Source organism: Paramisgurnus dabryanus, chromosome 21 (assembly GCF_030506205.2).
Source record: "Paramisgurnus dabryanus chromosome 21, PD_genome_1.1, whole genome shotgun sequence".
Classification (NCBI taxonomy): Eukaryota; Metazoa; Chordata; class Actinopteri; order Cypriniformes; family Cobitidae; genus Paramisgurnus; species Paramisgurnus dabryanus.
This window is the reverse complement of record NC_133357.1, coordinates 20,151,808-20,178,914: the sequence shown is the minus strand read 5'-3', so window position 1 is coordinate 20,178,914 and position 27,107 is coordinate 20,151,808. Positions and strand designations below refer to the sequence as shown.

Here is a 27,107-nt window from a genome sequence, read left to right as displayed (position 1 = left end):
TTGTGCTGTGATTCTGAATTTAAAGTGAATTAAAGAATAGAAATGAAAAGAGGTTGCGTGTCTTGCCATGTTATTAGTCTATAGGTTGCATTATAGTGGGCTCTAGCTTTATTGTGTTTGGTATGTGTACCATCATTTACCAGACTTTTACCAGATCATTTGTCTATGTTTATGATTCTGACAGTCATTTTTACTGTATTTTGCCATAAGTCTTCACTGTGCCTATTCAAAGCTTGATGGCCAACACATAACTTCTAGATTTATAAGCATCAATAAACTACATTTTAACATTTTAAAATGCCTAGTCATACTTCTGTTATTTTGATGAAAGTAACTCAAAAGTAGTGTAACTCATTACAGTTCAGAGTCAGTAATATTGTAATGTAACTAATTACTTTCAAATGACAGTAATTTGTAATATATAATGTATTACACTTTGGAAGTAACTTGCCCAACACTGGTCGTGAACACATACACAAAGCAGCTATTTCTTTAGCGCCCGGGGAAGAATTGGGGTTAAGGTGCCTTGCTCAAGGTCATCACATTCACAACCTGCCTGCTGTGAGATTTGAACCGGCAATTCTCAGATTATTAAACTTCTATCTTTGAGATTATCCCCATGTTTGGATACTTAAAAAAAAATAAAGACTTTTCTATTTTCTCATGCTGTTGATGTTTGATTGGCCTGAATTTTTGGAAACTTGGCAAACTATGTATACACAAGAAGATTGTCAGAGTACAAATGATTTCCTATGGTAACTAAAAATTGTGGGTCAGTGATGACAAACAAGGGAGAAGAGGAACACAGAAACAATAAGGTGAAACTGAAGACCAGGATGGTGCAAAAAAAGTAATTTTACGGATGTCTGTATTTTGTTACAGCATTTCTCATATTATACACTGAAATTCTGTTATTTTGCAGATATTTTCTGTAATTTAATGTTTTACCATTAAAATAACAGATCAAAAATCGTAATGTTACGTTTTTAACAGACAATTAAATGTATTTGTTTTTACAATTATTTTGTGTAGAAAGACGGGCTTCAAATTTTACAGATAAGTAAAATATAAGTAATTTAAATTAAAGTAATTTAACCCTCTGGGGTCTAAGGGGTTTTTAGGGCCCTGGAGAAGTTTTGACCTGCACTGACATTTGTGCTTTTTTCAGTTGCTACTTAAAAACATACTAATGGCAAAAGTCTCATAACACTGTGTTCAGCACAAACTGGGCTACAATATTATATAATCAATGTCACAGGTAGGGGTGGACCCAGATGTTAATAAGGTCACGCCCCTTTCTCCACCTCGAAGAGGTTCCCAAAGCCACCCCAATGACCAGACACACAAGGTAAGCATAATATTAAAATGTACTTTATTTAATTTACTTAAAATAGTCAATAGGGGAGGGGAGAGGGGGGACTTAAAATAACGGCCTCTTCAGGCTCTCGTTCTTCGCAGGCTGGGTTTCCACACAATTCCTTCTCGTGTCGCTCATCCTCTCTCTTTCTTCACAGGCAGCGGCTGGGACACAAGACACAGTTAGTTCAACTTGGCTTTCTCACCTCTTCGCTGCATACAGCCTACGGTAAGTATGAGGTTTGTTTTGTTCGTTTTCTCTGGCTTTCACTTTCTCTCTTTCTCTCTCCACAGACAGCAGCTGGGACACAAGACACAGTTAGTTCAACTTGGCTTTCTCACCTCTTCGCTGCATACAGCCTACAGTAAGTATGAGGTTTCCTCTGCTCGTTTTCTCTGGCGTTCACTTTCTCTCTTTCTCTCTCCACAGACAACAGCTGGGTGCGCTGCCCTCCTGTTCGAAATAGATAACAGACCTGGGGTTATTTAGTTGAATCAGGTAAGCTCGGCGGACTTACGGTACTGGATTTCTCTCAATGGGTCAGATGGGACATGGGGTTTCCCAGGCAACGTCGGGGGCGAACCCTCTCGACGGGCGCGTTAATCACAGAGGGGTGTACACGTCGCACCGTCACACCAAGGCCGAGCGCTGCCCTCTCACGTCACCATAAGGCGATCTTCCACCGGACAGGGGCGCCCCTTTGTAGAGACCTCGGGACGGGCGGGATTCCCTACACCACGTTCTCTGCACAGTAAGTATTTCGTAGGTCAAGATATCCACAATGACATCCACACTCACAACGTACAGTATAATAATGTTCCACCAGGGCCGACAGCCTCTTCGTTCTCCCAGACAAAATGTATGAAGGCGGGGGTTTGTCTGACAAGACACACACAGCAATACACAGCAGAATACACAGCACCACGCTAAAGTGAAAGTTCCCACAGCACAAAGACTCACCCACTACAATCGTGTGCACACAAAGGACGCCCGTCTTCACCCACTTTGCCCGAGTCCGATTGGCGATGGATCTCGCGGCCTCAGTGGTGGTCTCGTCACTGTGGCTGGCTTCAAACCAAAATCTCCTCGGCTCACCCACCACGCTTCCTTAGGGGTAGGGCCACTCTCCTTTCCCCGGAGGTATTTGCTAGAAGACAGGTTAGTAAATAGTGTCTGTACAACAATATGATTACTCACTCGATACTTTAAAGTGTTTGTCTCTCTCCTTTTTCTCTAATCCCCTCAACCAGCAACGTCGATACTGCAACAGTATGTCTCTTCCAAATGCTTCCACAATTTCTTCACAGGTCGTACTCACACAACTCCGTGTCTTCTCCTCTTAACGTATCTTCATTTGCATAGTTTACGTTCGTCTTTCAGCCCTTAAGGTTTACACTTACTTCCAATGTATAACTTTGACTTGAGAGAGAGAGAGTCCGACCGCCACCAGTAGCGTGTCGAGTGAACCCACACAATAACAACAGTCACAACGCCCAACAGTCACAACAAGCTCATCCGCTCCAAAAGCACTTTTCGGGGTGCTCCTTTAAAGATCCACAGCTGTCTTTCTTTCGCCTCCTGTGGCTCCGTCTTCTTTCCGCGCGCTTCCTAGCGCAGCCCGGATCAACAGAGCCTTCGGCTCTTCAAAAGGTGCGTGTCTTTCTCTGCCTTTGGCAAAGGAGCTTTCCCCGTGTCGAACGCTTCTCGTGTCTGACGTGCCTCTCGTTCATGTTTCTGCAGAGCCTTTTATGTGGTTCATCCTTCCATGGCCTCCAATCACCATCCGCTTCTTAAATATTTAACACCTGTGGCTCGTAAGCCCTGGTTGCGTTGCCCTGGAAACCAGGAAGTGAGCGAGTGCGTCGTCGAATATGGCCTGGGCGGAAACCATCTTCGAGCGGAACCGAGTTTCGCCAATTTCGGTTCCGCTCTATAAAAGTCACCCTATGACATCAACATGTATGTACATGTTTGTATTTTTAAGAGAAAAATAGTACGTGTACTTACCTTGTACATATATGGTAAATAAGTTGTACTTACCGACAAATGTGTGGTACTTACTTTTAGGTATCTACATGGTAATTAATTGGTATCATTACTGTACTTACCAGTGGTACATACTTGGTAGTTATTATGTAAATCTAGATAAGTACTGGGTAATAACAGATACATACTTATAGTGTAGGTATACTGTAACTAACGGGAACATTACTGTACTTACAAATAAATGTACAATATAAGTATTTAGTATTTACAGGCAAGTTAGGGTAAATGACAGATATTTATAGTGTACATATATGATAACTAATATCAAACACTTCTGTACTTAAAAATTGTATATACACAATAAGTGTGTACTAGTGAATGTACCCAGTAGTTAATGCGTATTATAGTCAATGGTTGGGTTTGCCTCAGAGTGACATGTATATGATGCTATATCTAAGGTGGTAGGTCCTATGTAATAACTGTGTAAAAAGCAACACTTTATTTTACAGTCCTGTTTCCATGCAGTTACCATGGATGTACTAGTGAATGTACCCAGTAGTTAATGCGTATGATAGTCAACGGTTGGGTTTGCCGGACAGTGACATGTATATGATGCTATATCTTAGGTGGTAGGTCCTATGTAATAACTGTTTAAAAAGCAACACTTTATTTTACAGTCCTGTATCCATGCAGGTACCATGGATGTACTAGTGAATGTACCCAGTAGTTAATGCGTATTATAGTCAATAGTTGGGTTTGCCTCACAGTGACATGTACAGTATATGATGCTATATCTAAGGTGGTAGGTCCTATGTAATAACTGTTTAAAAAGCAACACTTTATTTTACAGTCCTGTATCCATGCAGGTACCATGGATGTACTAGTGAATGTACCCAGTAGTTAATGCGTATTATAGTCAATAGTTGGGTTTGCCTCACAGTGACATGTATATGATGCTATATCTAAGGTGGTAGGTCCTATGTAATAACTGTTTAAAAAGCAGCACTTTATTTTACAGTCCTGTTTCCATGCAGTTACCATGGATGTACTAGTGAACGTACCCAGTAGTTAATGCGTATTATAGTCAATAGTTGGGTTTGCCTCACAGTGACATGTATATGATGCTATATCTTAGGTGGTAGGTCCTATGTAATAACTGTGTAAAAAGCAACACTTTATTTTACAGTCCTGTTTCCATGAAGTAACCATGGACATACTACTGAATGTAACCAGTAGTTAATGCATACGGTTATTTAATGCTTGGTTAAAAGGACAAATATACTGAGTACCAAAATGGCATATCAGTAATGTTTGTTCTTAGTTATAATATACGTATGGTATAAGTATGGTATAAGTATAACTTACCACACACTTATTTGTAAGTACAGTAGTGTTTCTTGTTAGTTACAGTATACATACACCATATGTGCTGGTAATTAGCTTACACTGGCCTACAGGTACAGGGGTGACCCCGAATAGTCGAAGATTCGATGCATCGATAGGAGAAGCTTGATTCGACTACCAATCTCACAGTCGAATCGTCGCAGATGTGTTATGAAATGAGGATCATTCAATTTTGGCCGTATATGGGTGCACACATTATCTGATTTCACATATAACAGCTTTCTCACAATATATTAATATACAGCATATTATGATAATGCTGCAAATAATATGTGAAGTAGCAGCTTTCAATAAATATTTTTAAAATGCGTTAATAAATCCAACAACCCCTGTGACCGGGCTACACGTCCATAAGAGGTTTATATGTTAATAAACCATTGCCTCTTTGTTTCTACATTTAAAAGACAAAGCTGGCAAATTATATTATGCCTTTCGTTCTTTTAATAATTTCTATATTTTATTTTATTTATAAATCACTTTGGGTTATCTGATTTAACTATTTGGCTTGTGTTTTGTTTCCGTGCACTTGAGGCATTTTGCATATTTGTTCTGCACTTTGTAACTTCTGACCTTATTTTATTTAAAAAAAAATATTTATTATAAACGTAAATTCTGATCTAATTTACATTTTGGATTGCTTTTCGTTGTATCGATGTTGCGCTATTGCGTGCTGGCCATGCTTGCGTATGTAATTTAGCCGAACGGGCTAGGTGCTCTGTCATATTTAGGAGTTCATCAAACTAAACATTAAAAAACGGATGTTTTTCGACGAGTATAAGTTTTTAAAATGTATTTAAAAATAGTGGTTATCTTGTCAAAACAGGTAAGCCGTTTTTTTTTATTTCGGTGATGAAACGGAAACTATCTGCACCGAACCTATTTCTGCCTGACACGAATGTCTTTCTTGTGATTTAATATTATGGTCAGTCGGTGTTCACTTTCAAATGATAGCAAAGAGATTCCTAAAATAAATAATATCATCCGGTCTTTCTGTATCTAAAGTTAATACAGATGATGATCAAAGTCAAAGCAAGCAAGCAGGTATTTCTGTGCTAAATAATAATGCGTAGTGTCTATAAAATCATTAATTTCAGTGTTTTTCTTGTTATAAATTAAAGTTTAATGAATTGTATATAAAGATTAGTTTTTATCATTTACAGTAACAATCACAAAATATTTGTCAATTCTCATTTGTCGTTTTTTTTTTGGTCATGACTGCTTGGACGCGCTATCTCCAAATTAAATAAAAACACTTAATTGTAGCCGGAGTTTGCAAGGCAGGATCACCTTTGTTATTTTTTTAGGTTTAGCTATCAAAATGTATTTTTGTGTGATGTTCTGTAGATCGTGGCTTTAAAATATTATGAGGAATAATTAAACAAATGTTGCTTTACATTTGACCTTAAAAAAAATATATAAATGTATCGTCAGTTTTGTCTTCGTTTATTACTTGAAAGACAGTTTTGGTCACTTTATCAGAAAGTTCTTTATGTGTGCTGCTTGTGAAAGAAAATAAAAGTTACCAATTTGTACCTGGTCTGACCCCCTCCCAACCCATGCACACAAACATAGATGATTCGACTATCGGTCGACTATGGAAAGATTCGACAATTCTGATTCGAATATGTAAATCCTTAGTCGAGGACACCCCTAGGTACCACACACTTATCATGTATATACAATTTGTAAGTACAGTAGTGTTTCTGGTTAGTTACAGTATACATACACTATGTATGTATCTGTTATTACCCAGTACTTATCTAAAGTTACATAATAACTACCAAGTATGTACCACTAGTAAGTACAGTAATGATACCAATGAATTACCATGTAGATACATAAAAGTAAGTTCCACACATTTGCGGGTAAGTACAACTTATTTACCATATATGTACAAGGTAAGTACACGTACTGTAAAATAAAGTGCTACCAAAATGTTTATGCGTGGTTTTTAAAAAAGCAAATTTTTAAGTCACCTCTAAGTCCACAAAACTCATTCTAAACATGTTTTCCCAAGACTTTTCAAAACAGAATCTAGTTGTCTAGAGTTTTTTCTTCAAAATGATGTGAAAATAATTCTGCCTACTTATTCACATAAAACAATATATTGATCTACAATTTCCAAGACACTTTTGCCTGGGAAAGGCTTTATGCGAAGAGACATGAAAGCTCCTGAATAATCTGTGATTGACAGCGTAGGAAACAAAAGACTTGCATAATGAGCCACATAATGAGCCTTGAACGTAACTTTCTCTGTAGTAAATCCATGGTAAGGTTTATTTGGGAATTTATAACAAACAATTCAAAAGAATGTAAACACACACACACACACACACCAAATGATCCATGTTAGATGCATTGTAAACACGAACAATACAATGAACTCCTTTAAAATAACTGTACTGAAAACTTGTAAAATGTTAATTTAACTTAAAGGGACAATAAGTAGTGTTGAAATTTTATTTTGCATTCAAATGAATAGTGCTCTCTAGTGCCTCGCTTTTCCAAATGCGTGCAAATAAAATGAGTTAACGAACTTAGCTAACTAAAAAAAGTTTTACCTCCTAACAGAGTAATTTCAATACCACAGCCTCATTTTAACACACACTGCAAATATTTGCAAGCTTTTGGTGGTTGTGATGAGGTTTATGGCGTTCAATTTGCCAGATAAGCAAAAAGGAGCAAATTTACTTTAGTTAAACATTAAATCAACAAGACCGGTTGAGGAGGCTTTCCAGTTCCCAGCATGTTTTGTATGAGCCTGCATTACGAGAGCATTTTTTTTTAAATAAGTGATATTTTATGTGGTTTTCAGTAAAAAATAAAGACTTGATAGTGTTAAACATTTATTTATGTTGGAGATTTAGAAGAGTTTGCTATTTTTCATTTTGTGACATTGTTCAGAAGTGTAGTGCCTTAGGCTGTAGGTTGGATATGTGTTGCTTTATCATGTAAACAATAACTGTGTGAAAGTCAGCGCTGAGCTCTGTCTTTTTACACTTACACTGGTTTTAAGTTTTCATGAGTCACATGATCTCTTTCTGGGATTGGTGAACAAAAACTAAATGGTAAAAAGTAGTTTTAAGTACAGTATAAAAAAATATATGTAAAGCAGTAATTATGGTTAACAGTGGTAAAATGGTAAAGTTTTTTTTTTTTTTTAAGTTAATTTCTTTAAAAGGGCAAAACAGCTTCATAAGCTAACTGATAAAATCTCTGTAATGTACTTTAGTTTTTATATGATATTTCTCAGTTATTGAACATAAAAAAATATAAATTTTAAAGTAAATTTCTGTAAAAACTGCAGAACAGCTTCATAAACCAACTGATAAAAGTCGTACATTTACAGGGATTTACCATACAAAGATACACATCTGTATAAATTGCAGCTGGGTTGCCGGTAATTTACAGTAGATTTAAATTTATGTTAATTACTGGCAAAATTTGGTTCAAAGTTGAATGAACATTTAACATTTACAAGTCTTTATCTTTACAGAGTAAAACTAAAAAAACAGCATCAAGCAAAACATTCTGGGAAACAAAATCTGAAGCAAAAAACAGAAAAAGGTTTATGATGATTTCTGGTTCCCAGAATGCTTTGCATGAGACTGTTATAGTATAGTTTTATTCTGTAAAGATAAAGACTTGTTAATATTTAAAATGTATTTAACTTTGAACAAAATCTTGCCAGTAAATAACATAAATTTAAATCTACGGTAAATTACCGGCAACCCAGCTGCAATAACATTGTAATTTCTACGGATTTTTTTTACAGTGTATTATTGTTATGCTTTTTTACATTCATGATTTGTTTTTAGGGTTTAAGGGATATTAATCAAACGGTAATATTCAATACTTTAATTAATTTTGACAGTAACATCATCTCTGTATTTTTACAGTTTATTGCACATAATTTTGAAAAATAATTTTTTCCCCGTAATTTGACAGAATTCGTCTGACAACTCTGCTGCCAGACTTTTACCCATTTATTTATAGATTTTTTTGACAGTGCAGGGCAGAGCTGGTGGCAATAGGAACCAAGGAGAAGCTAGGGATTTATGCATGGTAAACTTGGCCAGGGCAGACTTGGCTCTGGAGAGGCAACCATGTTGTGAACTGGCTCTAAAGATAAAGCTGCCACAAACACACTATTAATGTGGAACACTCAAGCTTCCACAATCAGCTTGACTCCGTGGCCCACGCCGCCTGATACCTACAGTACTCCCCCCCCCCCCCAAAAAAAAAAATGTTTTTAGGGTTGACATGCTCATCTGCCACTCCTACAGTGAATGACAGAGAATCTGCGAGACACATGGCATAGTCCATGAACTGAGCTAACGACCCCTCGAGGACCATAATGGGTTATATGATCTTTCAGAGGCTGGATCAGTCCATAACAGAAAAAGTCCATTAAGGCAAAATCTGGGAGATCTGTTATATTAGCAGTGTCCAAAAATATCTAAATGTGGTCCTCGAGGTAGCAAGTTCCTGGCTGAGACAAACAAGAGCAACTGCTAGAACCATTTGCGTTGAGGCATTTTGTAACATGGTGGATTGTAACAGGCAGGCAAGGGAAGCGGATCTAGATGCAGTTAGATTTATTAAAAGTAAACAAGAAACCAGGTAATCCAGGACATAGGCAGATGAACATAACAGGAGACAGGAGCCGCAAGGTACATCCAAAGAGTAGACATAACATACATTCATTTAATGACTCATAGAGGGCAACTGAAACCCAAGGGCAATTTACTGTACACAGGAGGAGAGTAGCATAGACGGCACACTTAAAACAGGGGAGAGATAGACAGGGATCATAACACACATGCATGCACACAGTCCTAAACATTTGACTAGCAGCTACAGAGAGCAGTGACATCAAAAATTGGTGCCATGGCTCCAGCATTTCCGCTATTCTGGATTTTCATTGAATCAGCTACCTTTGAAAGCCATATCCTCCTGAACTGAACATTTCTATTAGCCGCAAAAACAAATGCTCAGTGTAGCATGATGCTTTATATACAGTATGATGGAGATAATTAGCAATTGCTTTTCAGTCAATCTCGCTCGTGTCCTCCATTAGCGCGTCCCAGTGATTGTTTCTCGTTTTAGTTTCAGGGACCTGACATAGACAATTTTCAAAAGCTTAAAGCATTGCTGTGTGGTACAAGTGGGACACATTATTTGCTGTGCGTTGTAAATGTAAAATGTGAGGTGTGTGTGTCAAACAGGATCAGTGGTAAATGAGGCTCAGGGCTGCCAGTTGCATTGTTGGTGATGTGGGACTCATTAGTGTGGAGTCAGTCCTCTTTGTTTATGAAAAGGCCACCCATCGGCAGACTGGCTGTTTTGTTTGTCTTGTTTATGATTAGTTTAAAAGGCACGAGTGTGTGTTGGTGTGTCCACGTGTGTCTCTGGATGAGTTTGCGTAGGTGTGTTTGTAATTAGCTGAAACGGAACGAAAGCAACATCGCCTGGCGTCTGCATGACCCGTCTGACCATGGCCATAGAGATGATATCATTTGAAAATGAGCCAAACACGATACAGTCTCTGCCTGTTGTACTTCTGGGAGTGATTATACTTTGGTCATAAGGGAAAATGTGGATCTGGTCCTGAATCAGATTTGAAAGGAATAGTTCACCCTAATATGCAAATTCTCCTATAATTTACTGTACTAACCCTCATGCCATCTCAGATGTATATGACTTGTTTTCTTCAGATGAACACAATTTTTTATATCAAAATCAGTAATGTAATCCATATGTTCGACTTATTTAGCAAGCGTGTGTCGTTTATTATTGTCAATGAAGATCAGTAAGTATAAATGTAGTGTCACTGCAAATCTCATTGATTCTTGTCATAGACTGTAAAAAAAGATGGACGACGCCCGTTCGCTCTCTTCCATTGGTGAAAAGTGAAGCCACCAGGGTCCAGCTACGGCGCTCATAGATATGTATAATAAAGGCTAGATGTCGCACACGTGCTGCTGGCCAATTAAGTGGAAAGTCAGCATTTGGCGGCCATCTTACCACAGGGCGCTCGCTCACTCGTAGCATTGTGTTTAATGGAGCATGTCCTTTTAAATGACCATAACTTGCTCAATTTTCTACCGATTTTCAAACGGTTTGGTTTGTTATAAACGTCAGAGATGTACATATGAAACTGCATACTTATGAATAATGTTCAAGATGTAAAAGCATCCAGAATTATAGCCACGTTAATGACAATTGTAAGAAACCAAACCATTTGAAATTGAGCAAGTTATGGTCATTTAAATGTACATTCACCATTAAATACAATGCTACGAGTGAGCGAGCTGTCTGAGGTAAGATGGCCGCTGTAACACATCTAGCCTTTATTATACATATCTATGACGGTGTTGACATTTTGGGTCTTGAAACTGCGCAGTAGCATTCAATACTAAATTCACTCAATACTTAAAACAACATTGTGTAATTTTTAATGGCTCTGATTCTGATCTCTTACAAAAGTTATTTACAAAAATTGAATTTTCTCCGCTTTTAGCTGAAGATTTGAGAGGTGATAAGAGAACAAATAAAGGTTGGATGAAACTTTTTTGTTGTTGTCTGAAAGCGGATGGTGTGTTCTTTCAATGGATATTTTATGTTTATTTAAAGAGGATAATTTTTCTGTAAGGCATTAAACTAAAACTGGGTGGCAACTTAAAAAAAAACGCTGATGGGGAAAGAGTTAAGCATGCTTCCAAGCATATTTGATCATCACTTCAACAGTTGCACAATATAAATGTTAATGTATAAATTAGATGAATGTTGATTTATAAAATAAACACCACAGTCTTAAATCATATTTTCATTGTGTCTTTGCTGCATCTGTGTTGGTTGGGAACTGCGCTCTTGCAACAGCCACACTTGATTCTGAGGAACTACTTTGTTTGGTGGAAGAGTAATATTTGTACTAATATAATTAACTAACTTATTGTGTTTTATTTTATGAAATCCTGCTAACGTTATGCATATCAAGTAACCGTTTTATAAAAGCAATAAACCCCGCAAAGCAGTGTGGTTACAGTGCATTTTATAACAGCTAAGGGGGTTTTAGGCACTCCGCTGTCGTGCCTAACAACGCCCCTTAGCTGTTATAAAATGCAATGGTAACCCACTGCTTCTTGGGGCTTATTGCTTTAGTAAATGACAGAAACCAGCTTCAGAAAAAAAGATATTTGAAGTGTAATTAAATTGTTTAGTTATTCTCAAGTCTCATTGAATAACATGGTGGAGGTTGGGTTTATGACCTATTCTAGGATCAGTCACTGGGGGTTATTGAGACATTTTGGCTTCTTGTATGTCTTGTGACGAAATATGCAAATTAATTAAAGACATGCAAGAACCAATAATATTAGTCTTAGCACTCTACCACCAAATTCGAACATACCGCACTGATATCTATGTGAAATATGCAATATAATAACCAATAGAAAGCTTTAAATATTACTTGTCTTCTTTTACAAACGTATTGAATCACTTCAGAAGACATTTATTAACCCATTGGAGTCATTTGAATTACTTTAATGATGGAGGTTTGTGCTTTTTGGAGCTTTGCCATAAAATTATTTGTTTGTGATCAACTGAAAAAGGAAGTCATGTACATCTGGGGGTTAGTAAATTATAAGATCATTTCATCTGTGGATTAAATATTTGTTTTGGTAGTTCTCTGATGTCTGTAACTGCACACATTGTACAATGTGTAAATAAAAGATATGGTTCAAAGTTCATTTCTGTTGCTAACTAAGTCAATTTAAAAGTGATTCAGCTCAGTTAATTTGTTTTTGTAGTCATGCAAATATGTCCTAAAGTACTCAGGGCTGTAGTTGTTTAGTCAATATTGTACAAATCGTCTCCCCAGACATCATAAAGTGGTCTGAAACTTCAAATGAGGATAAAATCGATACTAACTGCAACATGTAATTATGAATGCCTAATATACTGTAATTGTTCGTCTCTCTAAGTATCTATAAATCTGCAGTTGGGTTTAAATGGAATTGACCACACTATCCTCCTCAAATGGTTGTCTGAGCTACAGCTACATTGTGTGTTTCCAACCAAATACAACGTACAGTATACACACCTTCTGTTTTCATATCTATCTCGTTGTCTTATTCTTTTATGATGCTCTTTAAACATAATAAGCTTTGATCACTCGGTGGCTTGTGTGTGCACAACAGGCTTTCCCACAGGATGTAACACTTGTCATTGTTCTGCTGATCAATCTAGGGCATGAAGCATATATAGACATGTGCAGTGTCCAATGACAACACGACAGATTGCCCTAGGACAAATTCATGATAGACAGGTGTCAGGAATTATGAGCTGAGGGAACAGATGATAAGAATTTGGGGGTGGTCAATTTTAAAGGGTAACTCAATAAGAATAAAATACTAGTATGGCAAAGTGACCAAAATGATGTCTGGAAAGAAGATTTGTACAATATTTGCCTTTAATGCCCTGTCATCTTAGATTAAGCCATCAATATGATGTATATGAAAATTGACTTAACCTTTTAAGATTTTAATTGGATGAAATTATTTGGCTAAAAAGCTAAACCGGACATATCAGTACATATGTGTTTTATTTGAATGTACAAGAAATCCTTATAAAACTCACATGTAATAAAACATACTAATGCTATCTCCTGGCAATATGTACGCATGTTACGAGGTGGCCGGTCTGTATTAATTTGTAAAACCACATGTGTAAATTTTTATATGATTTGCTTTTATGATTTATGATAATCGTGTGTTTCAAAATCATACAAATTACTGAACTCATGGTAATATTTTGTAATCACTGTCATGGGCTGTCTTATGTTAAATGGACTGCATTTATATAGCGCTTTCACAGACCAATGGCCGTCCACCGCTTTATGAGTTTTGCCTCACATTCACCCATTCATTCATACACCGACGGCGGTGTCAGCCATGCAAGGCGCCATCCAGCTCATCAGGAGCAGCTGGGGATAGATGTCTTGCTCAAGGACACCTCGACACTTGGTCAGGTGGAGCCGGGGATTGAACCACGAATCTTACGATTTGTAGACAACCTACATGAACCACCTGAGCCACTGCCCCAGTCTAAAATTTGCATGTGTGTTGTGTGTATTTTTTGGCTAATCTCCTCTTACGTTCCTCATTGGGGATGATTTAGGGATGGATACCAGGTTTGTTTTAAGGGTCAATGATGTGACGTTAATTATTTTGTGTCCGTAAGGTTCAAAGAGTTAAAAATTCAAAATAAATTTGCAGATTACTTGCATGCATTCTCTTTTTTGAGTACCAAGTCAAAAATTTCTGGTATTATTTAATTTTGAAAGAATATTTGGGGAATAATTGCAAAAATGTGAATGTGGTGTGACCGGTCTGTGTCAATTGGTGTAACTAGTATTTTTTTTACATGAAAAAATATTCATAAAAAAAGTGGAATAAAATATAATCATCTAGTTTAGTGTAATATGATTTTTTACATACATTTTTACATAATTTGTCATTGATTATTTAGAAAACAATGCTGTTTTCAGCATATCTCAGGACAAATATTACAAAAACGCATTAAATTTCACATTAAGAAATAACTAAAATTATATTTAAAATGATTTTTTTATGATTATACTTACATGCCATCAAGGTGGATAAATATTTAATATTTTATTTGTAATTATTAATTTTGTGCAATTAGCGGTTACACCATTTGACATTTTCAGGTCCATTCAGTCTTAACTTTAATAAAAATGGTGCAAATGTAATTTTTTATTGCATAAAATTATCATAAATACACTATGTGCATAGAAATAAACCTGATGCGTGCTTTTTAAACAAAATTTTCCAAACCGTTTTTGTCACAGACCCTTAAAATAATTGTTAATAGTTATTCTTTCAAGCATGCTACCAGTAAGACTTGGACAGGTGCACAACAACAACTGCATATACATTATTTACACTGTATATACATGAGTTTCAGTTTATACTCCAAACACACCAATGCAGCGTGCAGACAAAAAATTTGTATTGCATCTTCAAAAAAATATTTAAGTAAAGAGCAAAAGAAATCCCTTTTGACCACTACATATTGCTATTCATATCTCCATCTGCCTTTAATTTTTTTATCTATAATTACCATAAACATTCAGAGATAGCAAAACAAATGAGAGATAACTATTTGATTATTCTTTTTTTAAACCTTACTTTTATTGGTTCATGGATCTACATAAGTACACTCTCAGATAGAAAGGTACAAAAAGCTCTCATTGAGGCAGTACCCTTTAAAAAGCTCCTACCCTCTAAAAAATTGTTCCTAATCATAGGGGAACCATTTTAGTGCTATAAAGCACCTATGAAGAACCATCCGGGGGTGATATAGCACCACTATAGTACCACTTATGGTTCTACAGAGCACAATATGGTTCTACAGAGGTGCTATATGGCACTTAAAATGGTTCCCCTATGATAACGAGCAGTGAAACACTTTTAGTGCTATTTAGCACTGTTTGTTTCTACAGATATTTGGTATCAATATGTACATATGGGGTACTAATATTTACTCTTCATGAACAAATGTGTACTTTTTGAAAGGGTACTGCTCAAGTGACAGCTTTTGTAAAAATATTTCTAAGAGTGTGTAGAGGAGATTATTTTGTTGCTATTGTATAAGATTCAGTCACATAGATTAGTACTACAATATATAAGAAAATGTAAAAGCAACAGAGAAGCTACTGTATGAAGCATTTATCTGGCTTTAACAACTGAAGGCTAAAGAAGATAACCCTACATCTTCATTTCAAAGTCACTATTTCACCAGTATACTGTCCTTTTCTAACCTCGGCACTCCACAAACCTCGCCACTCCCCCCGCATGTCTCCCAGCTGATGTGACCGCACACATCTCTATTTCTGAAGTGCCTTCAGTTCCTTTAGAATTGACTTCATGCTGCAGTAAAGGATTCTGGGAAAAAGATGCAGCACAAGAATTAATACACATTGCTTGTTAATGATCGAGGATCAATGAAACGTCACAGTCTCTCTTGGCTCTCTCCTAACACTCCTTCATTGTTTCAGATCTTTCAGTGTTTTCAGAGTTGTTACAGCATTTAATCTCCCCTGGTTCTTCTCATCTATTATTGGTCATTTTCAGTTCTCACTGTGTCGCTCGTAGCCATTATTGTTATCAGTCATCTGCTCCTCGCAGACCTCTACTCGCTTCTTTTCATTTCAGCTCTTTAAATGCTCCATCACCTTTTCTTCACCTCTGGACATTCAATAATTCTTCGATTTCTGGGTGCGATGTAGTCAGCACTATAAAAATGATTTTAAACATTTTATCATAACATTTAAGTAACAAATAAATGCTATATATATATTTTGTTATAATATATGCTAAGAGAATCATGTTCACATACTCAAGTTCCCAGCATGCATCATGACATGACTTTATTATATGTGGTATTACAACGATACAATTTTATAGTTTACTATTTGCTGCTGTTGTTCTGTTGGTCATTTTTTGTCAGTTTATAGTAGGTGGCTGTCAAATAAGAAAACTTTAGGTGTTTAACTATTTTCACTGCAGTGTATGAAATCTACAGCTAAGCCTGTAAAAGTACAGTAAGATATCCCAGACTAACTTTAAGCTATGTCACTGTGTATTTATAATTTTGTGAATGACATAGGCTACTACACTTGAATGCTTGCCGTGTGCTAAAGAGCCTTGTGTTATAGAGAATAGGTGGGAAATTACATGTAGATTATCGATTGAGTTGTGGTAAAAAGAATATATATCTTATCTGTAACCTGTTAAATGAATCCTTATCCTATCTTAGGGAAATGACTGAACTGTGTGCCTGTTGCCTATGTGTACACAAAAGAAGGGAACATAGATATAATAATGCATTACATCAGAGATTACATCAGCACATGTCCAATCCTGCCAGGTTTTACAACACCATGAAGGATTTCATTAGCATTCGTATGGTGCAACATTTTCATATTGGTGTGACGTTTATGATGCTAACACATTTGTTATATTTAAGAAGACACTGATGATCAAATTAATTCGAACAGAGCATGCCGATAATTCCCTGGCTTGTAAAAGCAGAATATTTCTAAGCATATCTAACATTTCTAAATTTGTGCCTCATTTTTGGTAGTCGGGCAGTATACATTTAATCATTTTTACATGCTAGTAGAAAGAACTGGGGCTATTGCATATTTAAAAGGTTTTCTCCATCATTGTAGCCCATATAAAAGCATACAGTATAGTGTTTTAAACACAGAGTGATCTTTTGATGTATGGTGCATTAAACACTTTGTCTTTCAATAGGGGGTGAGTTGTCACCGTAACTGCAATTAGCAGAAAGGCTTTGTTAGCAGGGTTTAAACTGTAAAACAATTAAGGAAATCCACTCAATAACATATAAAACACACATGACAACCTCCCTTGCCCTTTAATGTATACAGTCTGAATAGGTGTTTTTATTATGATCACTTGTTGATCTGTAGCAAGAATAAAAGAGCATTGTCAATGCAATGTTGAACTGCAAAGCCCATTCTCAGTTTTGAAATAATATCATGGTCTATATTTGCAGTTTTAAAGTAGTGTATGAAACTTAAAGCTTGTCTTTTTTCGCGTTTGTATATTTCAGGACCAAGGGCAGCAGCAACCTAATCGTTATTGTATTATTAAACAGGATTGGCCACCGACTTGCTTTCTATTAGTGTACCCAGTGATTTACTTATTCCTTTAGCGCAGTCATTGGGCGAAAAACAGCTTATTATTCACGTTAATGAGACTACATTAATGCACCAAGAAGCCTGATTCCCCAACCCATGTTCCCTTTACTGACACACAAGGCAAGCAAACCTACCGACGCTGTAATTTATCACAGGCGCGTGTATACCTGAGCAAGAGCACCCCCTGTAGCCAACACTCCCACCCATACCCACATTAAAGCTCACTGCTCAAACATTTAAGAGCACCACATCTACCTATCACTGACATTTAGAGTTGATAACGCATATGTGATGCAACTGCATCCTGCAAAAGTTAACTGAAGTCAAACGTTGCATATCACCGCATTGGTGCATTGCGTTAGCAGCGCAAAATATTATGGTTTCGATCCACAGGAATGAGACTGATAAAATATATAGCCATGCAGTGTAATCGTTTTGAATGCATAAATGTCTGCCAAATGCATAAATGTACTGTAAAGTGGTAATATTACAGGATTTTACATTCAAACCACAGTTTAATAATGTTAAACTGTGCATATATGGAAATTTAAAAGACGTACGCAACTGTCTCAAGCAACAGTAAGGCATACACTCAATCACATCACTGACACCTGTTCCGGCGCGCGCACCGCTGACACCTGCATGCGCGCGCCACCGTCGCGTACTCAACGTGTGGGTTAGCGCGTGCCAGGAGGACGAAAGACGGGAGAGAGGGAGAGAGAGGGAAAGAGACAGAGAGAGGGAGGGAGGAAAAGATACCTAGTGGAGATGCAAGTCGCTGCTGAAGATTCGCAACACCAAGCAAGTCCTCAACCGCACCTCCCCCTCCCATATTGCGCTCGCACAGAAAACATGTTTGTGTAATGCCGGAGATATACAGTGATGTGAATATCTCTCACAGACTGCTTTAAACAGAGAAGAATAACGCAAACAAAGAAGTCCTCGCTTGCTTCCAGGAGTCGGACGCGGCGTTGCAAACACACACAAGGGATCCGGGATTTTGGGGAATTTCTTCAGACAGCGGTATGTGGTGCTCTGTTTGAACGCTTTGCTGCAGTTTTGCTCCCTAAAGCAATGCAGATAGAAACGATTGCATACTTTTTGCCTTGTCCGGTAGCAGGAATTTCACATACGCATGTTTTCCATATAGCTAAACGGTCTGATTTATGATGCATGCGCAAACTGTTGACAGTACAGTAAGCGGTTTACAGTGCGCCTTCAGTTTTGCTTGCGCGCAACCGCGCCTTTAGATCAACTGCATCAACAATATAATCTTGATTATATTTCTCGTACGCGTCTTGTGAGCTTGGACAATGAGCATTGTGCTGTTTTTGTGTTTGTTGTTTGCGCTTTAGCTCATGGATTTCCCAAATGACTCCAGCGGGTTTGTTGACCCCAGACACTTCCGTCTGTACAACGAGTCCCTGTTCCAGAACAACTTTAGCGCGTATAACGAGACTGACAGCTTCTTCCCTAGGGGCGTCAAGATCACCATTGCCGTGGTCTATATGATCGTCTGCGTGGTGGGGCTCGTGGGAAACTGTTTGGTCATGTACGTCATCATCAGGTAAGTTTACCTGACATGCTAAACATGATATTGTGTATATATATTGAGGCTGATGCGAGGTACTGTAAAGTCTTTGGGTTCAGCAATGCAGTATGACAACATCAAACTGTTGCGAATGTCTTCTGGAGGCCCACAAGGAAGAACCTCTACATTCTGACAGGTCAGACAGCACAGTTTGACACTATAGGCCACTGTGTCACGACCTTGTGGCGCACAGACTTCAGTGTTTGTTTACTGTCATGGATAAGTTAGTGGACATTGAAAGGAAAGCTTTTCTTTTTGTTTTACAGTTGGTTTTGCATGTTTGGATTAAATGTGAGTAGGTGACCTAAAGGTGGGAAATATTTTGGCTTTCACAGTTCAATTAGGAGAGATTGTGGCTTGTGGCACTGTCAATACTGACCCCAGTTAAGTGAAATGTGGTATTGTTAAAGGCTACTCTTTTGTAGAAAGCTTGGGAGATCTAGAATAGTGTTTGGAAACTTTTGGTAACAGTAATAGTGCAGAAATTGCACACTGGACCTTTAAGAAACACTGAAAAAACATTCCACAATAAATTGGGAGTCTAGGGGTAAACTGTTGAACTCTTAGCTCTGTGTGTGTGTGTGGTTCATCCATTTTTTTATATATAGAAAGTGCATTTCTGTCAAGGGCTTTGAACTGAACATTTCATTTTGTTTTTGGCTTTTGCCCTAGTTTTTGGATAAAACCCAATGCTGGTTTTGTTTTTATCAAGCTGTTTTCACAAATGTGGGATGTGCACATTTATGCACAGTATAATTGCAATTTTGTGGAACATTTATGCATATGAAATCCAGCCTGAATTCGGTATCAGAAAAAAGGAAAGGCACGTGTATCATGGATCATAACAGGCCTACTGTATATTAAAGGAGGAGTGCAAGCATAGTTTACTGTCCTCCTATATCCTTTCACTGATTTGGCAAAAGAGACAATGAAACTGACCAATCAGCTAAAACGCCAAACATTTATTGTATAAAAGCCCCTACCCAGTAGGTTTTATACACTATCGAAATCTCTGGAGATACAAAATTCATTTTCACTCATCACACTTTATGTTTTGTGTACATGCATTTACTCACAGTTAACACCCCCACTCATCCCTCACCCACCCCTTCCTATCTCTCTCATTTCTCTAATGAATTCCTAAAAATGTGTGCTTTTGTCCTGGAGTGTCATTTTGTGAATGTACAGTACAGTCATAGATCAGAAATCTATTCAACCAATTGTGGCACTTTGTTTCTTTCAGTGCTTTATTGTTTCTCACATTTTCTTAAGCATCAAGACCTTTTTAAAATCATTCTTCCAGATTATCCAACCCAATTTTTTTACAAAATGGATGCCACTGTAAGCAAGCGTTTTGGTAATAACAGATTTCTATTAGTACACCAATGTCATTTTATAATGAAGAAGATCCAATATGAAGGCAGCATCTACCCACAATCCTTTGGCAAGGTCACATATGCAGCCAGTTCACTTCATCCCATTTGGTTTTGGTCATCTGACCAGTTCATGTGATTGTTTCTACATGGCACACACTGACTAATCTTTGTCCAACTCTAAGTCTTCAGGCCTTCACCCACTCAAGCCCAGCTCACTCAACTTCTCCATCTGCCTGCATGCGCGGAGGCCGAAAATGTGTTTACCGTCCCTCCCTCACCGAAGGAAAGCATTTAATCATGAACCCAATGCATCATTTCTTTTGCTCGGATGACTGCCATCCCGTTTGATGAGTTCAGCTGTGAAGGTTCTGCTGTGGTTTCTGTTTCACTCACCACACACAATACATTGCTCACTCTCCCACTCGCATGCTCTGCAGCTTGTGTGAATCAATCACGCGCTTGTGAGTGGGAAAGTAGATCCTTTACCGCTTTGAGAGATGAGTCTTCCTGCTTGACCAGCGTTTTCACTGATCTCAACCGATCAGACCTATCGACCCGTTGAGGGTTGGCTGAAACAGCGCATTCATCTTCTAATCAGTTTGTTTTGCACTTGCATAAATGCTGCATCTTTCTGTAGTAGAGTCTTATTCTGACACCATCATTCCTTAAAAAGGTCTCTTAATAGGCACCATAATAAATAAGTTCTCTGAATGACTAATAAGTCATTTACAACGGCTCATATCTGCATCTGGATACATAATTCAGTTTAGCCAGTTTACTATTGTTTAGTGTCAAATGGAAATTGACTCATGTTGAGATGCTGGCAGATTGAACGGGCGTAAGCGCAGTGTTGCCACATCCATTTTTAGACTTGTTTTGTATGAATTATTGTGTCACATGTTTAAACTTATTTTGTTTTTTTTGATGAATTGTTATTGGTTTGTTTACATTGCGAAATCTGCCAACAATAGGTCACCGGTAATTAAACTGACAAATATGGTACGTATACAGTTGAGGCTTTTTATTGCTGACAGCATACCACATTCAGTGGGACAGTAAAAAGTAATACATTTGCATCACAAATTGTGATGCAATGAAAAGAGTCTAATTAAAAAATTTCTATCCGCCAAAACATAAAGAGAGAGAGAGAGAGAGAGAGAGAGACAGAGAGAGAGAGAAAGTGTACCCAAACTGTAGAACAGTAAAAAGGTTCAGACAACATATGAGGAGCTCAGATGCAAAAGCCGCTAAACGCCACCTCCGTCAAAAATGAGATAATGATATTAAAGGAACACGCCCACATTTTGGAACTTATTCACCGTATCCCTCAGAGTTAGATAAGTCCATGCATACCTTTCTCATCTCCAAGCATGCTGTAACTCTGTCTGATGCAGCCCCTGTTAGCTTAGCTTAGCACAAAGACTGGAAGTGAATGGCTCCAGCTAGCAAACTGCTTCCAATAACTGACAAAAATATGTGAACATGTTCCTATTTATGTGTTGTGATTTGTATAGTCACACCGTGTACAAACTATACTATACAAATCACAACACATAAATAGGAAAATGTTCAAGGTTATTTTGTCACTTATTGGGAGCAGTTTGCTATCTGGAGCTATTCACTTCCAGTCTTTGTGCTAAGCTAACAGGGGCTGCATCAGACAGAGTCACAGCACGCACAGAGATGAGAAAGGTATGTATGGACCTATCTAACTCTGTGTGATACGGTGAATAAGTCCCAAAATGTGGATGTGTTCCTTTAACTGAATGCTCTTGGGATGTATTATATGTTCATCAAATTCCTTTGCCCCAAATCCGCTTAATCCTGGCCTCAGGCCATTTGGAAATACCAGTTTGTTGACAGAATCCACTTAACGCCATGCTGGGAATGACCATGGATCACATTCAAACTTGCCTTATGAGTACTTGTACCTCAATACAACCCATATGTGGCAGTAACATGGATCACAGCGCCCCTCATGTGTGCTTCAGTTTCTTTGTTTTAACATTCAGACTTTTTTAAGACGTGGAGTTTTTGCCAACAAAGCTTGCATGCACTTAGAGGGTTTTGCAGCAAACGTCCAATTTGTTAAATGACTTAAGTGGCATTTGTGAGTATAAGACATTTCAATTACTGACTAATAACCTTTTTATTAGTGTCTTTCACACATACGGTAGTCTTTAATGGTAAATTACTGGTAAATTGCAGTTAACAGGTCATGTGTGAACAGAACCTTTCTGATAAATCAGTGCTGGCAATTTACTAATAAGAGAGGTTGTAAGATAACCAGTAAATTACTGGTAAGCGCTCTGTGTGAACGGAGATAAAAGATACAGGCATACGAACAGACAGCGTCAGAATACGCTGACAGCTTCGGCCAATCATAATGTTTTGATACAGATGACGCGTTTACCCCCGCACTGTTTATGGACGTTGCCGAATTGCCCACGTCCTTCACACTCTCTGTGAAGCCTAATGTGTAAACATTACTGCTGTTCAAGATGCAGGTTGCAACTCTTCCCCAATTTAGTTCAATTTGAAGTCACCTAATGCACAGTTGTTTGGTCACGAGCAGCGCGCAACTGTCAGCGTTTGGCACAAAAGTGAAAACAACAAAATAAGGACCTTGAATATGAAGTCATAACCCGCCGTTGTTTACAAATACAACACTGAGCTTGCCACGCAGCAGTTTAGAGGTAACTTCCGCTTTCTTTAACTTCCGAGTTTACCAGTATTTTGGTACTGATGTGTGAATGTAATCTTACTGGTAAAATGATGAAACGTCACTGCTTGTATGAACAGCATATTGTTGTATTTATAAATTCATGGTAATATTACATTGCATTTGTTAACTCTTAACAGCCCACCCCAAGACCTCCTTATTTTCTAACCCTGGCTATGACCATTTTCCATGAGTTTTGTGTTTTCTGTGTTTAGGTTAGGCATTAAAGTCACTGACAATTGCAGTGTGATATGTTAGGCTCGACCTCTTAAGAAAGCAACTTATTGCTACAGTATAAAAAATGCTGGGATGCTTCAATATAAACAAACCCAACCAGTAGGTTTAATGATACAAAAATGTCAACCATGGGTAAAAAAACCACAGCATTTGGTTTAAAACAACCCATGACTGGTTAATTTAAACCTAATAGTTGTTTTTATCCATATTATACCCAACCATGTGTTTGGTGTTGTTTATTTTGTATATCCCCGTCCGTCAAGCCATCTGTCCATCCACTCATCTGGGCCCTTTCATACAATGCTGTCTTCATGAATGGCCATTTGGAGAAAACATACTTTCAGTTGACTCAGCAAAGGCCCGTTAATTGGATACAGTAACTGTAATGAATTCTGCCTATGTCAGTAATCTACACACAGCAGTTTACAAAGAGGGATGAATATAAAGCTGCATAACAGTGTTAGCGCTGCCCTGCTAATCCTTGCGCAAATGCATCTTGGCTGTTGTTTGTAGTGTTTGTGGCTGTTGTCAAATCAACCTGTGATCTGGTTTTGATGTCAGGCCCTGTGTGTTTCATTTGACGTTTTTCCTCTGTTAAATGATTTTAATTTAATCAAATCCCTTTATGGCTGTCCTGTATCATGTAAGATCATCAAGAGCAAACGCAGTATTGTTCACCTCCAACGCTTTATTACTTTAACCTCCCCCACATCACATGATCCAAATTTCTGTAGTTTTTGCAATATTTAAGGGTCAGAAATGGGTTATATAAGAATCCAGTTAGCATTAATAAAATGTTTATTAATGCATGCATGTTATTATGCTTGTGTCGCTAGCTGATTTTAGTATATGGGTCAGATTTACTAAACAGGGCAAATAAGACTGCAATTTAGAAAAAGTGCTTATGGGAATGAAAATTTCAGCGGATGATTTACTGACAATGCCAACGCTTATGAAAACAGGCGCGACAATCTCATTTTCATAATGACGGATGCAATCTACCAAGAGCAGCACAAATTTTAAGACGTACTTTTAAAGGCATTAAAATGGTGCAAATACCAGTAAATTGACGACTACAAACCTTTCTAAATTGCGTTGCATGATCCATTTAAATACTGAAACTTCTATAAATGAAAATGCAAATAAGGTCACAAAAATGCCAGAGCTAATTTTTCATTACGTGTCTTCTATAAATCCTGACTGTATTTTTAATGACAATAAAGGTATTTGCATGCTGGCACAAACTGTTAGTAAATCTGGCCCTATCATTTTTATATGCAGATGCAAATAATTTGAGGCTTTTTATTAAAGTTTGTTAACCTTACAGGACAGCAATGTCCTTTGCGCTTTTGAAAATGTTTTTAAGTGCATTTTGAAACCTGTCATCAAAAGTTTGCGTTTTCAGCAAACATGTTTGAAATGTGAAAAATGAAATTATAAGTAACCCTTTCCCCGCCATTGACGAGTTATCTCGTCAATTAAGAAAAAAACGCTTTCCTGCCAGTGACAAGTTTTTCCGGCAATCTGTATTTCCGCTATTATCCACCAGGTGGTGCCCTTACCCAAGTTATAAAACCCGGAAGTATTCCCTTAGGGCAAACAATTCAAACTCTGTGTATATTTTGATGATCGTTCCGAATCTGATCTCTATCAAAAGTCCTTCAAAAAATGCAGTTATCTCAGCTTTTTGCTCAAAATTTTTTATTTTTTACAAAACCTACCCATATTTGAGAGGTGATAAAAAGAGAACAAATAAAAGTAGGATGAAAAGTTTTTTTGTGTGAAAGCAGAGTGTCTGTTTTTTTTTTTATATATGGTATGTTTATATATATAAATTTTCTGGAAGGCATTAAACTTTTGTGAAAATCTAAATGCTGGCACTGGCTGGAAACGTTTTTTAAGAATGCTGGCGGGGAAAGAGATAATAGGCATACAATTTAATGCAAATACAAAATTGTTGTTAATTTTAACAGCAGATTTTTAATAAGTTTTAGTTATAGTATTTTGAAGAAATGCTATTTAGTAAGATATTTTTGTCAACTGAATTGTTTTAGTTTTGGTCTAGATCATCTAAATGCTGTGAGATTTTACTCAACTTAAAATTAATGGGTTTAAATATAATTTAGTTCAAGGCCATTTATGTCTAGCATTGAATGAATCGTCTAAATGAGCAAAACTAAAATGAAACCGTCTTTTAAAGAAGATAATATTGTATCTGCATGAAAATGCCATTTCCAAGAGTTTACATTTCTAATCCTAATAACTCAACATTTTAGTTCATGCTGACAAATATGTAACTTTTATTATTTAAATATTTTTAAACTAGATCGTCACAGCGTAGTAGAGAGCTAGGCTTGTAACCCGAGGGTCGCTGGTTCGAATGTCACGGCGGCAGGTTGCGGCTGAGGTGCCATTGAGAAAGGAATCTTAACCCCAATTGCTTTCCAGGCAATGTGGATAGCTGCCTGTGTGTTCGTGACTTGCTGTGTGTGTGTTCACTCCTCACTGGGATGGTTAAAATGCAGAGGTCACATTTTGAGGATGTGTTCCATGCTCTAACACTTTCATATATAAGTCATAACTTTAATATTTCAGTCCTGTAATTAGATTAAGGTTGTATTCAAGTTTACACTTTTGACATTCATCACACAGACACGAGATAGTGGACTATTAATGACAGTATCAGTTTATTTAAATCATTTAAGCTGTCGTTCTGACTCAATTGCCTCATTCAGTGAAGGGTTTGTTTGTTCAGTACATTCAACCAATGATCCTTCACGGATTGCACTTGAATGCTATCAGTTTGATGAAGAGACTTCAGTGAACGAGATATATGAGGCAATGCATTAAAAAGAAGCTGTTCAATTAAAAGATTAGTTAAAAAAAGATGTTTTACGTACAATAACACAACTAACTCACATTACATGTCATTTATGTACTGTACCAGCTCAGGTTAGCTGATAAAATAGAGTCAGCAGCATATAAAAAACATTTGTGCTTGCGTTTTAGATGAGAAGTGGGATTGCTCTCCTGCAATCACGCTTCAAGTTTTTTTGTACCAAGCTTTATAATGACTTGCATACTTGGTTGCATTTATGCATGGCCCTTCCTCTAACCAAAACAAAAACAAAAAGCATGTTGAGTTATTAGGATTAGAAATGTAAACTCTTGGAAATGGCATTTTCATGCAGATACAATATTATCTCCTTTAAAAGACGGTTTCATTTTAGTTTTGCTCATTTAGACGATTCATTCAATGCTAGACATAAATGGCCTTCAGTGAGTTTTGATCAGTTACATGAATTGCGATTAATTTCCTGAACGATGTTCAGAACGTTCAGAAAGTGATGCTGTTCTTCTATCTGTTTTAAGCCTGATGAAGTGTGTAAAGTATTAAGGTAAAGTATTGTTTTAAAGTAGGGCTGCACAACATATACCGTTCCAGGATCGACATTGCAATGTGCGCCTCTGCAATAGTTACATCGCAGAACATCTAGAGCATTTCATTCAAAAGGAAAACGGATGTTTCGGTTGCCGTTTTAAACGACGGGATAAATCACAAAATCCTTTGTAACATATCTGTGAGCTATTCAAGAAATGCAAGGCAGAAATTAAATCTCTCAAACAAGGCTTCTCATCTGGTGAAGTCATCCAATATTTTTCGTCTTGCAATTTGCATA

The 27,107-nt window shown here is 37.4% G+C and overlaps 1 protein-coding gene across 1 annotated transcript in view; it reads left to right on the top strand.

The window, feature by feature from the left end:
- The first annotated feature begins 18,203 nt into the window (after positions 1 to 18,203).
- The window catches only part of oprl1 (opiate receptor-like 1), a 65,760-nt gene continuing 56,856 nt past the window's right edge, over positions 18,204 to 27,107 (top strand). Inside the window, exons 1-2 of the mRNA XM_065286181.2 lie at positions 18,204 to 18,524; positions 18,857 to 19,068. Of these exons, the coding sequence (XP_065142253.1) occupies positions 18,860 to 19,068 (209 nt within the window). The 5' untranslated portion in view covers positions 18,204 to 18,524; positions 18,857 to 18,859. The remainder of the gene's footprint in view (positions 18,525 to 18,856; positions 19,069 to 27,107) is intronic.